Below are 12,243 nucleotides of genomic sequence, written 5' to 3'. Positions count from 1 at the left end.
ATTCCGTAAGGCACTGCATGATCAAGCCTCTGTTCCTGTCTGCAGTATGTCATGTAGATCAAGCTGAGCGTGAGTGGAATGCATCCCTAATGCAAGATATATGCCTAAATTGCCTGCATAGATTTTTGGTCAGCTCATTATTACTGCTCATGAAAGGTCTTCTTGATTCCACAGAGCGAATGGCAAATTTAAAAAAGCATGGCTGGACTTAACTGTTCCTAGTGTAAGAGGACCACTGTACACTGTAGATTGGTCAGCATGTTCAATTATGAAAAAAATAAAACTGAGAACATGATATTTGGCCTTTTAAGAATATCAAATTGATAAAACAAAATGTTTCATATGTCAATAGTGGAAATCACAGTCAAGTTTTCTAAACAACTTTGTTTATTATGCCTACTGGGATGTTAACAACATGAACCACATCCACTTTTCTAAGTTTATGTAAGTGTACAAAATATTCTTCATAGCAATAATCTTTAAGGAAAAATGCTACAAGAAATTCAGGTCTATGTAATGCTCAGTTTCTAGCATCACTACACTCCTAACAGAAGCACATTCAGTAGAAGGGGAGTTCAACTAATTTGTTGCCCAAAACCCCTTGAAAAAGCCAGTTAACCCTCTGCTAAGAAAAATGATCAGGAAAAAAGTTACAGGTGAAGAAGATGAATCACTGGTATTGTTATCTGCAAACAGAGAGCTATCTTTATTGCGCTGAATTTCTAAAATCCAGTCCTCCAGTTTGCAATGTCACGGTCTGTTTTTTAAGATGTTAAGGAAAGTGATAAAATGAAATCTACAATGTCAGCAGCACTGTTTTCAATTCAGATATAACAGATATAAACTAAATCAGAGAGTAATGAAGCTTAAATGGAAGAGTCGGTGCAAGAACCATAAGGCTTGGCACTGTACAGTATTTGCTTGTCTTTTCTACAGATGTCCTTCATCTCCATGCATTATAAATCATTTCTGGGAATTATAAACTAAGGAAAGATCAGTCATGATGGAATCTCTTCTTCACCTGTCTGGTCCTTGATATGTAACATTTTTTCACTCTACCCCTAGGTCCAAGCTGACAAGAGTTTCATCTCTACTGCTCTTTACATTACTCTCAGGCACAGCTGAGAGACTACAGCTGACATTACAGAGGGGAAAGTCAGGATTTAATGATGAAAGAGGTTGGAGGGGGCTGTTCACTGCTAGGAGTTAAGAAAGGAAGAAGGAGGAGACAACCTTAAAAAAACTATTTAAACTATTTATAGAAGCATTAAATATCCCCCATCCCACCAACCAATGTTTCGGTGCCTTGACTCTGCTTCCTCAGAGAATACTGACACGCTCTGTCAGGCCCTGCATATCTGTGTCTTCAGTGGAATCCTGTTCATCATCGGAAGCAGGTGGTACAGGTACGAGGTGGGCTGGGTACGGTAAAGTGTGCTCCTGAGCAAATAGCTGCCAGCGAGCATCATCGCTCTCATGGGTTATGTACCGTTCACCCAGCTTTGACTCCAGCTCTCGCAGGTCCAACCATGTCTGATAGTCCTGAGGGGAGAGAACAAGAAAGAAGAAGAAAAAGAGAAAGGGAGAGAGTAATAAAGCTTAAATAAAAGAGTCAATCCAAATTGCAGTTTGTTGTAGTAGGTAATACTGCTGCCCTTCATGCACCAATAACAGTCTTTTGGGAACATTTAGTGCTACCGATGCCTACCTCTACACTTCTAAAAAAGACAGTTCTTCAAGGGTTCTTCAGTAAAGAAAATGGTTCTATATAGAAACAAACACTCAAAGAGGCCTTTGCATGATTTAAGATTTTTTGCATCATAAAATGGTTCTCCAGCTTGACTATGGAAAATATGCTTTAGATGGTTCTATATAGCACCAAAAAGTGTTCTGCAACTGTTACAGTGTCAAGCTTCTGAGAATAAAAGAACCCTTTTAAGGCCTTAAAACAGGTGATTAAAAACAAAATAGTCCAAAATACTAAAACCAATGCCATTTGTCTTCTTTTTAATATAGTTTATAAACAAGAGTATTCACCACATCTGCAGCTAGAACGGTTCTAGAATGTGTCTGTTATTACCTGTAAATATGCATGACTGAGACTCTTGTCCACACTATAACGTTTTCTCATCTTCACCTGAAGCAGATTATTGATGAGGTCGATAGCTAGAATGAAACAGAGATCACACAAACAATTTGTATGGATTAGAAGAATATAATTTAAAGCTACAGAATATCAATCACTGTGGAACTGGTGAGCAATTTGACTGCTTTTAATGGATCAAATTTATCTTCTCATCATGTGATGACTTTCTACAATCGCAATAGCCAATTGCTTGTCTGCAGTTCAGCTCATTTTTTCAAGAACAGACAATCTTTTAGTACTGCCTAGTTCCTCTTAATTGTCATTATTAGGGATGAGTTCAGAGAATTTTACAATACTTTGCTGCAAGGACAGCTTTAAAGCATTGCTGTTCTGTAGCCTATTTGTCTGCAGTCAATTACTTTATGAGCCTATAGCTATCAGCATGAAGCTAATATCTAAGCTTATGTACCTTCTGGTGAGATTTGTTTCCAGGGATTGGGTGGGTACATGAAGGCAGCATTGTGGATCTGATCATTGATATCTTCGTCCTCATTAAAGGGGAAGGTCCCACTCAAGCTGACATACAAAATAACCCCAACTGACCACATGTCCAAAGAACGGTTATAGCCCTGGTTCAGCAACACCTCTGGGGCCAAGTATGCAGGTGTGCCCACCACAGATCGCCGGAAAGACTTCTCCCCTATAATGCGGGCAAAACCAAAGTCACACAGCTTCACCTGGAAAGAGGAGTGAATGGAAAGCAGGAGGAGTAAAGAACATTTAAAAAAGACATTTATTACAACTTACTGCACTCAAGATTTAGAAATCAACCTGAAATCCCACACTAACAAAAAAGACTAAAATAAAAATCTGGCAACACTATTACAAAACGTTTAGAAAGAGAAACTGTTGGCTCATACAAAGACACTAGTCTCACCAGTAACACATTACAATACTGGTAGCCTAATAAGTATACATTAATACTTAACTAATGCTTGCATCACAATGAATACAGACTAATACTTCATGCAGCAGTAAATAATGATTTATATATACATTAAATAACAACTCTCATATGCTCACACTCACAGTCTTATATGAATAACCATTAATAACGACAATCATCAAGCATTAACATCTTGTTAACCCATTCTGTTCATCAATGCCATGAAAAAAACAAGTCATATATGAACAGCCATTAATAATGACAGTCATTAAGCATTAACATTTTGTTAACTTGATTTAACTTAATGAAGAATTCATTACTCAAACCAGGTGTTAGGTGATAACTACAAAAATATTGGGCTGCAATAAGAAGTTTGGAAAGAGTTAAATGAACACCCTAACACATAAAATCAATACCTTAGTGTTTTAAGATACTTTTTTTAATGCATACTGAAGGGTCTTTTTGGAGATGACGTAGGTTAACCTAAATTATAGGATAATAACCACTAAGACAAAAAATTAAAGTCTTTTCTGCCCCACAACTAATTTTATAAGTAGAAATATGTAATTATTGTTTAAATTAACATCTTGTGCATTACATCGTTTAATATACAAAAGGAGAGAGGAAAACTAGTAAATTATTAACAAGAACATTTCTAACATTTAATGAAGTGGATTTTGCATTACAATGACAATGTTCAGTGCCTCTTTTTAAGACTGCAAGGTACTACTGATGGCCACGCAACTATACATTTAGCCTACTTTACCAGTAACTTAATGATGATGTGCCCTGTAAAATAAAGTAAGAAAGTAACAATAAATTTTGTCATCACTTAATAATGTATCATTGGTTAATATATTTGTATATCAGTCAATTTGCCTACATTCATTGTGGTGATGCGCTCTGCCAAATAAACATACTATTTAGCAGAACAAAGGGTTTCGTTCTAGATTTCTCCTTGATGCCCCCAGTCACTGCATGTATTTATTAAATTCCAAACACCAAGACACTTAATATAACTAGTGGATTAGTCAAACCAGTTGTTAGGTGATAACTACAAATAATATTGGTCTGCAATGAGGAGAGGCTTGGAAATGGTTAAATAAACACACTAACATACATAAAAACAATATTTTTGTGTCTAACTACGTTTGTATTTATTGTAATATTACTGTTATTCTTAGTAAATAAGTTCTTACTGCCCAGTTAAATAGCTTTTTAAATAGAATTTTCTAATATATTTTTAATACACAAATTTGTAGTTTACTTTAAGAAAAACCAGCACACAACATCTGCAGTTTTATTTTTGTTATCCTCAACCCACAGGAAATAACTAGTAACTGGTGCTGTGTTGTATTGATAAAATCCAAAATATCCAAAATCCACAATATTTTCCAACTATATCATGGTATCAGATTTGCCATAATAAATGTATTACAAAATCACAACATGCTTCATGCTTAGCTATGCTAACAAAAAGGACCTTAAACATTGTTGTAAACATTAACCAGATACTACATTTTCAGACATAAAACTTACTGTTTATTTAGTGTGAATGTTACCATGGATCTAACTAACCGTCTTTTAGTATTACTAAATCTGAAAGTCAGTAAGACCTAGGAGGTTCTTAAAAGCCTTAAAACCTTTGCAGAAATCAAAAAGGGCCCTAGGATAGCATTTTTCTTTTATCACCAACGTACAGGCAATCTTAGGAATATGCTAATCTTAAATTAAATTTTAAATTGAAAACAAGCATCCATAGCTTCAAGATAACACTATTGTCATCTATTTACAAAAGATCATGACCACACTAGACAAATTTGCATGTCCTTTACATTGGCTTACAACAAACTATTGTTTCTACAATGTACTTTAAGTCCTAACCATGAACCACTGCAAAGAGCACAACAGTTTTAAGTAACTCAATGGTAGAGGTCTTTGCATTACAGCAATTTCAGTTATTAAATGATATTCTACATAAATCTTAAGCTACTTAATTATAATGTCTAACAATATAACTTTCTAATTAGTTTTATAGGTACTTACTATTCAGTAATTGATATGAATTGTTAAGTTTGCAGAGCTCAATAATAAATATAAACCATACATAATACAAAAGTAACCCCAGTCACACCTGTGTTTGCTGCATGTTATCCCACTATGCACATCCACTCAAACATACAACTCCAAGTGCAGAACTTTGTACCATCTCCATGGCAACTGTCACCCAAGAAGTAAGTACACGTTACAAAAAAGTTTTAGGTTATGAAGTATGACTTGTGTGCATTTGCTCATGAATCACAGAAATCCACAGAAGTCCTCAGTATTTCCATGTTTGTGTTTTTTTTTTGTTGTGATAAGATGAAAAAGCAGAACAGACCAACCATGATGTTGAAGGTAAAGAGATATAAAGGCAAGGTAAAGATGCTGAAATCTTAACTAAACCTAAAGACAACATGATTTCCGCAAGACATAAGGCACTAAAAAACAGACATTAAAGGTATTAAAAACAAAATCAATCATGTTGGTACGAAAATTATGGCCTTTGATTCTGCTTGTTAAGAAAATGAAATTAGACCATCCATTTAAAAGTTGTTCTGACAATTCTGGGAACATATTGTGGCTTGACAAATTATGACTTTAAATCAAAAAGACTAATAATTAAACTTAACAGCATGGTTATATGAATAATCCTACACCATTAAGTTACAATAAATAATTTACTTATCCCAGATCATTCAAAATAAATTCAACTTATCACTTTCTTTCAACTTATTGCAATCTTTGGAACAGCGACATATTAGAAGAATGCAAATACAGATATCCTTCGGAGCATTTTGTTATTTTCAAACAAAAGTGATTAGCCTCACAAAATGCCCTGCTTAAGTATTCACCACTAGCTGATAAAGTCTTGCAAAGGTCCTAGGATATATATATATATATATATATATATATATATATATATATATATATATATATACATATATATATTATTTTAAATTATATCAATAAACTACTTGCTCTTTCAAGAGTACTTGGCAGTAATCAGTGACCTGATTAGAAAACATTTGGGACTGACTATGGAATTTAACTGTAACGACTTCACTGAGGTTCATGAAATGTATGTAAGGTGATCTAGTATGTTGTGTTTACCTGTGGAAATGGTTCTGCTGAGGCCAGCAGTACATTCTCAGGTTTCAGGTCACAATGAACAATATTCTTAAAGTGGAGATGTCTCAAGGCAGCCAATATCTGCAGATAAACAGAGAAATGAGAAAGAGAAATGAAGAGAGTAAAAAGTTACAGTAATGAACCAATCAAAATGCCACAATAACTCACAACTGGTTATACACGGTAATACATTGCATCATCTAATGTTTTGCTTAATGGTGTGGTACACTGTCTGCCATCACAACACAAACTCCTTACCTGTGTTATGAGGAACTTTGTGAGTCTCTCAGGAAGACGTCCCTTCTCACTGGACAGGATCATCTCCAGCATGTCTCCATGTAACTTCTCCATCACCACAAACACCTTCTCAGGAGTTTCAAACATACACTCCAGATTTACTATGCCCAGGTGACGCAAACTCTGAGAATAAAAAAAACAGCAAGAGAGAACAAGACAGCAGAGCGAGAGAGCCACACAAATATAAATAATAAAAATACACACACACACACACACACACACACACACACACACGTGTGTGTGTGTGTGTGAGTGTATATATATATATATACACATATATATACACACACATATATAAAAAGAGAGAGAGGGAGAGAGAGATTATAAAGACAAAATATAAAAAAAAAACCTTTCCAACAATGTTTGCTATCACTGTGCATCATTTGCAATGATCACTCAGTATTCTTATTTCTTGTTCAAGATGTGAGGTGGTTTTGACTCTCTGCTCCCCCCTGCTGGGTACCTGGAGTATGGCCACCTCGTTCCTCAGTTGGCTCTCCTGCTTGGTGGGAAAGCGAAGTTTGTCAATCACTTTCACTGCCACATCCCGTCCAGTTTTCCTGTGTTTACCTAATGGGCATATGCTTTTCTTAGAAGAGATGCTCCTGTTCATTAAGATGACAAGATCTAATACTGTGTGGGTATTGCCTTAATTTTTGTCAATTTTATCCAAAAATGGGATTTTCTCTCAGTGACTTACTGGATTTCTTTTTTCTTTTAGTAAATTAAAGGATACGAAGTAAACTAAAAGTGAATATGAATGCACAATATGTTAAATTAAACAAAACATATATATTTTTGTTAGACAATTTGTGGTGGGGCAAAAAGGATTGTGTGTGTTATTGGCTATTAGCTTATAATTTTCCCATTTTTGAAAGTACTTACCCCCATATACCACTCCAAACTGGCCAGAACCCAGAACTTCATCAGCAAATATCTGATACACTGTGCCTATGTCCTATAGGAAAAAGCACCACCATTATCATTATTTTTATCATCCCCCCTACTTCATCATCATCCTTAAAAGTACATTAAGATAGACATGAGCACAACTCACTCACCACATTTTCCTTAATCTGGCTGTTGGACACAGAGATACTGACTGATGCCTGCCCTGTGAAACACAAACTCAAAACATTATCATTCACACAAGGATCAAAGCATCCAATCCTTGCTCATTTTTGTTAGGTCCCAGTTCAAAATATAATATATTTCAGAGACATCTATATTTACTATAAACTTAAATTAATAAATCAAGCCCTAGAAGTGTATTCCAAATGTTTTTACAAAACTATTAAATTTGACTTACTGCGAGGGGTGTTGCCTTCAGCTGGTGGATTGTCCTGGAAGATGACAGGCATAAGGGCCTGACGTATAGCATTCTCCCAGGCTTTGGCAACTTCCCGTCCAACTCCGCTATTAGGTATCACACTACTGGGTGAAATAGGACCTGACGAGCTGGGTGACTGAGAGGGGGCAATGTTAGGGTCCTCACCAACAAAGTAGAGCATGGTGCCTGTGACTATCTCAAAACAGTGTGCGTTGGCACCACTGGGCACCAGCAAGAAATCACCTGCTGGACGTACTTCTAGAATCTCAGAGAGAGGGATTTCCTGAGGAAGAAAGATGTGGGTTGTGTGGCACTTTAATTACAGTTTCTAGCATGTACCAGGCATAAATATTTCAATCATTAATCAACCAGCATTAGGAATAAAAGCAAAGGTAAAATTTAACCAAAGACATGCAATCAGGCCGATTGGCATGCTAAAATTGCCCCTAGGTGTGAGTGTGTGTATGAATGTGTATGTCTGTCTGTCTGCCCTGCGATGGACTGGCGACCTGTCCAGGGTGTATCCTGCCTTCTGCCCAATGACAGCTGGGATAGGCTCCAGCACCCCACCGCGACCCAGAAGGATAAGCGGTTTAGATGATGTATGTATGTATGTATGTAAAATTTAACAATCTATGGAATTTATAGAAACACATTTCCTACACACAATGACACCAGTGTCCAGACATGTGCTTGGACCATCAGACTACAGAAGATGAGGTGAAATGCCAAAGTAGTTTCAAGACTCCTTCTGTTTAAAATGTTTCCAAATTCTTTACCTTGTAGTATTTGTTGGTTGTGTCATTCTGGAACAGGATGAGACACTTGCAGTCCAGACGCCAATAATGTCGCTTCCTCTGTTTGGGACGAGAAGTCAGGGATCAGAGGTCAACAAGGAGTCAATGTATGGTTTAGTGAAGAGGAGAGCTGCACCACCCCATAAGAGAAAAGAAGAAGAGCATGAAGAAGAGAACAAGCTGAAAAAAGAAGGGAGAAGAGATGCAAGGAGAAGAGAAAGCAAGAAGCAAGGAATGAAATTCAGGGTTCCAGGCAAAAAATAAACATTTTGCATAACAAATTAAATCAGAAGTTCAAGATCAGTGCATTATTATACACAATTATTCAATTCCTTTTTTCCACTGAACATGGCTCATGTTACCATCTGCAACAAAATGATGCACCTTTAGATATCATCGTTATTGCGGTGCAGACAGGATTATTCGTGTACTATACGTGAGTAGTGTACCAGTGTGTCCTTGCTGCTGTAGTGCACCATCCAGCCTTCTTTAACAGCTGTACTGGAGCGGCGTGTGGTCTGCCTCACTGACTGCACCACTCTCATCAGGGGAATATTAGCACTGAGGAGACATCAGAACAGTCAGTCAGTGTGTGTGTGTGTGTGCATGCACGTGCGCCTTGTGTACAAGTCGCTGACCTCTGGTCTCCACTGGCTCCGTCTTGGCTGTTGTCAGGGGAAAAGGAGCCAGGAATACTGCAGGCCTCATCTGAATCATCCATCAGAGATGACTTCTCTGAGTCAGAATACTCACTACTGTAGTCCATCGGTACCTCTGGGTCTGTACTTGGACTCAACATATCTGTGAAACAAAGAGCAACTGAGAAGATCAAAGACTGATCAAAGAGATCAAAGAGTGAGACACACCGAAAAATATATACAAGATGACAAAAGGCAAAATGGGATTCAGACAGATTATATGCTATGATGCTCTAGTTATACAACATATCATATGTATAAAATGAACATAAATTTCACTGGTCTTTCATTACCTCCAATAGTTTCCCCTAGACAGTCATTGGGCACCTTGTACGCACACCGTTTGTGACAATTGAATTTACAGTCTAAACAAAGACAGAAGTCACATTACATATGATTACTCCCACATTCAAACAGAGAAGGTATCCATATAAAGTCCCCCCCCCACAATTATTGGCATCCCTGGTAAAGATGAGTAAAAGGGTTAAGAATTTCACCTTTTGAATGAGAAAAAGCTAACCTTTAACTGAAGCAAATTTATTTTGAGAAAAAAATCTCTTACCAAGAAAAATATTTTTTTAACAAAACCACATGCCACATGAGACACTTTTGGTTTTTCAAAGAAATCCGCAGAGATATTTTTCTATTTTTTTTTATCTCCAAAGTTCAGTCTTGGACGTTGGTTGGATTTTATGCTCCTCATGATTCAAGCAATCCCAAACACATCCGATGATGTTGACGTCTGGGCTCTAGGATGGGGAGTCCATTATTCTGCTAACACTAGCAGCTTCTTTGTTTAATTTGTAATTTTTCCTCTTTTTTGACTTTTTACTTTATTTAGTAATGACTTCTTGACAGCTACACATAGGTTTAAGTTGTCTTCTCACGGGGGGAAGATGGACAGAAACGCTTGTTGATTTTTTCAGATGTGAAGCAAAAGTTGAAAGTACTATTTATCTCATGGTTACAGTTTTGAGAGATCTGCATATGGAAACACCTTATTGAGGTGGGAGGTCACTGGAGAATGGCCAGACTGTTCAAGCTGACATAAAGGCTACAATAACTCAGATAACCACTCTACAACTGTGGTGAGTAGAAAAGCATCTCAAAATGCACAACACATAGAAACTTAAGGCTTCATTAAAGCTCCACTTGGTGTTTGTTAATGCCCATTTATTGATACACAGTTTTTGTTAGCCATCCTCAAGCCCTTCAACAGTGTCTAACCAGAGAGCTGCTCTTGGCTAATTATTTTTTGGTGATGCACCACCTAATAGTAACAATGATGTATGAAACTCAGTAACATATCAGTGCTATTTTCAGAAATGTCTCTTTCAATTGTATATACATATTGATTCTATACATTTTATCTATGGTTAGTAAATATATCAAAGTTCATTGCATATATATCAAAATCCATACAATATATATCAAGGGTCCATAGATATCAAAGCTCATTGTGTGTGTGTGTATATATACACACACACATACACATACATACATACATACATATATATATATATATATATATTATATATATATATATATATATATATATATATATATACATATATATATTGTCCATTTTATCAGCTCCACTTACTATATAGGTGCACTTTGTAGTTCTACAATTACAGACTGTAGTCCATCTGTTTCTCTGCATACTTTGTTAGCCCCCTTTTACCTTGTTCTTCAGTGGTCAGGACCCCCATGGACCCTCATAGAGCAGGTACTATTTGGGTGGTGGATCAATCTCAGCACTGCAGTAACACTGAGGTGGTGGTGGTGTGTTAGTGTGTGTTCTGCTGGTATGAGTGGATCAGACACAGCAGTGCTGCTGGAGACACTCCTACCTTGTCAGTCCATCTTGTAGATGTAAAGTCAGAGACGATAGCTCATAGTTAGCGGAGCTGATAAGACAATGAGCGTAGAAACAAGGAGGTGGCCATAATGTTATATATATATATATATATATATATACACATATACATACATACATACATACATACATACATACATACACACACACACACACCACACACACACACACACACACACACACACACAATCCCATTTCCAAAAAAGTTGGGATGCAGTGCAAAATGTAAATAAAAACAAAATGCAATGATGAAAATAAGACAACATATCAAAATGTTGAATCTGAGAAATTTTATTATTTTTTGGAAAATATATGCACATTTTCAGTTTAATGCCAACAACACATTCCAAAAATTTGGGACGGGGCAACAAAAGGCCGGTAAAGTTGTGTTTAAAAAAAAAACAAAAAAAACAGTGGTTAATTGGCAACAGGTCAGTAACATGATGGGCTATAAAAAGAGCATCCCAGAGAGACTGAGTCTTTCAGAAGTAAAAATGAGGAAGGATTCACCTCTCTGTGAAAGACTGCACGAGCTGCATGAGTGCAACAATTTAATAATCATGTTTCTCAATGTAAAATAGCAAATACCGTTTGCTCTTCATCATCTACAGTACATGATATCATTGTAAGATTCAGAGAATCTGGAGAAATCTCGGTATGCAAGGGACAAGGCCAATAAACAGTATTTGCTGGCCATGATCTTTGGGCCCTCGAGCGGCACTGCATTAAAAACAGACATGATTCTGTAGTGGAAATCCCTGCATGGGCTCAGAAACATGTCTGAAAACCACTGTGAATGAAAACAGTTTGTTGGTGCATCCACAAATGCAAGTTAAAACTCTAAAATGCTGAAACCATATATAAACAGGATCCAGGAATGCTGCCACGTTCTTTGGGCCCAGGCTCATTTGAGATTGACTGAGGCGAAGTGGAAAAGTGTCCTGATGTCCGACTAATCAACGTTTGTAATTCTTTTTGGAAATCATGGACGCTGTGTCCTCCGGGCTAAAGACCACTCAGCTTGTTATCAGTGCACAGT

The 12,243-nt window shown here is 36.8% G+C and overlaps 1 protein-coding gene across 2 annotated transcripts in view; it reads right to left on the bottom strand.

Annotated features, from left to right (window-relative positions):
• Window positions 1–284: 284 nt before the first annotated feature.
• Window positions 285–12,243, bottom strand: part of prkd2 (protein kinase D2) — a 67,648-nt gene continuing 55,689 nt past the window's right edge. Inside the window, exons 6-18 of one of the 2 annotated variants that reach the window (XM_036557447.1) lie at window positions 9,619–9,690; window positions 9,266–9,428; window positions 9,077–9,188; window positions 8,610–8,687; window positions 7,810–8,113; window positions 7,562–7,614; window positions 7,386–7,458; window positions 6,964–7,070; window positions 6,462–6,623; window positions 6,186–6,284; window positions 2,556–2,823; window positions 2,081–2,166; window positions 285–1,542 (exon numbers count right to left, since the gene is read on the bottom strand). In XM_036557447.1, the coding sequence (XP_036413340.1) occupies window positions 1,321–1,542; window positions 2,081–2,166; window positions 2,556–2,823; window positions 6,186–6,284; window positions 6,462–6,623; window positions 6,964–7,070; window positions 7,386–7,458; window positions 7,562–7,614; window positions 7,810–8,113; window positions 8,610–8,687; window positions 9,077–9,188; window positions 9,266–9,428; window positions 9,619–9,690 (1,799 nt within the window). In that variant the 3' untranslated portion in view covers window positions 285–1,320. Of the gene's footprint in view, window positions 1,543–2,080; window positions 2,167–2,555; window positions 2,824–6,185; window positions 6,285–6,461; window positions 6,624–6,963; window positions 7,071–7,385; window positions 7,459–7,561; window positions 7,615–7,809; window positions 8,114–8,609; window positions 8,688–9,076; window positions 9,189–9,265; window positions 9,429–9,618; window positions 9,691–12,243 lie in introns of those variants that run through there. The other variant, XR_005005976.1, reaches the window with a different exon arrangement.

This window comes from Colossoma macropomum, unplaced genomic scaffold (assembly GCF_904425465.1).
Source record: "Colossoma macropomum unplaced genomic scaffold, Colossoma_macropomum, whole genome shotgun sequence".
NCBI lineage: Eukaryota > Metazoa > Chordata > Actinopteri > Characiformes > Serrasalmidae > Colossoma > Colossoma macropomum.
Note: the sequence above shows the minus strand (reverse complement) of the source record. Positions and strands in the feature narration are given on the sequence as shown.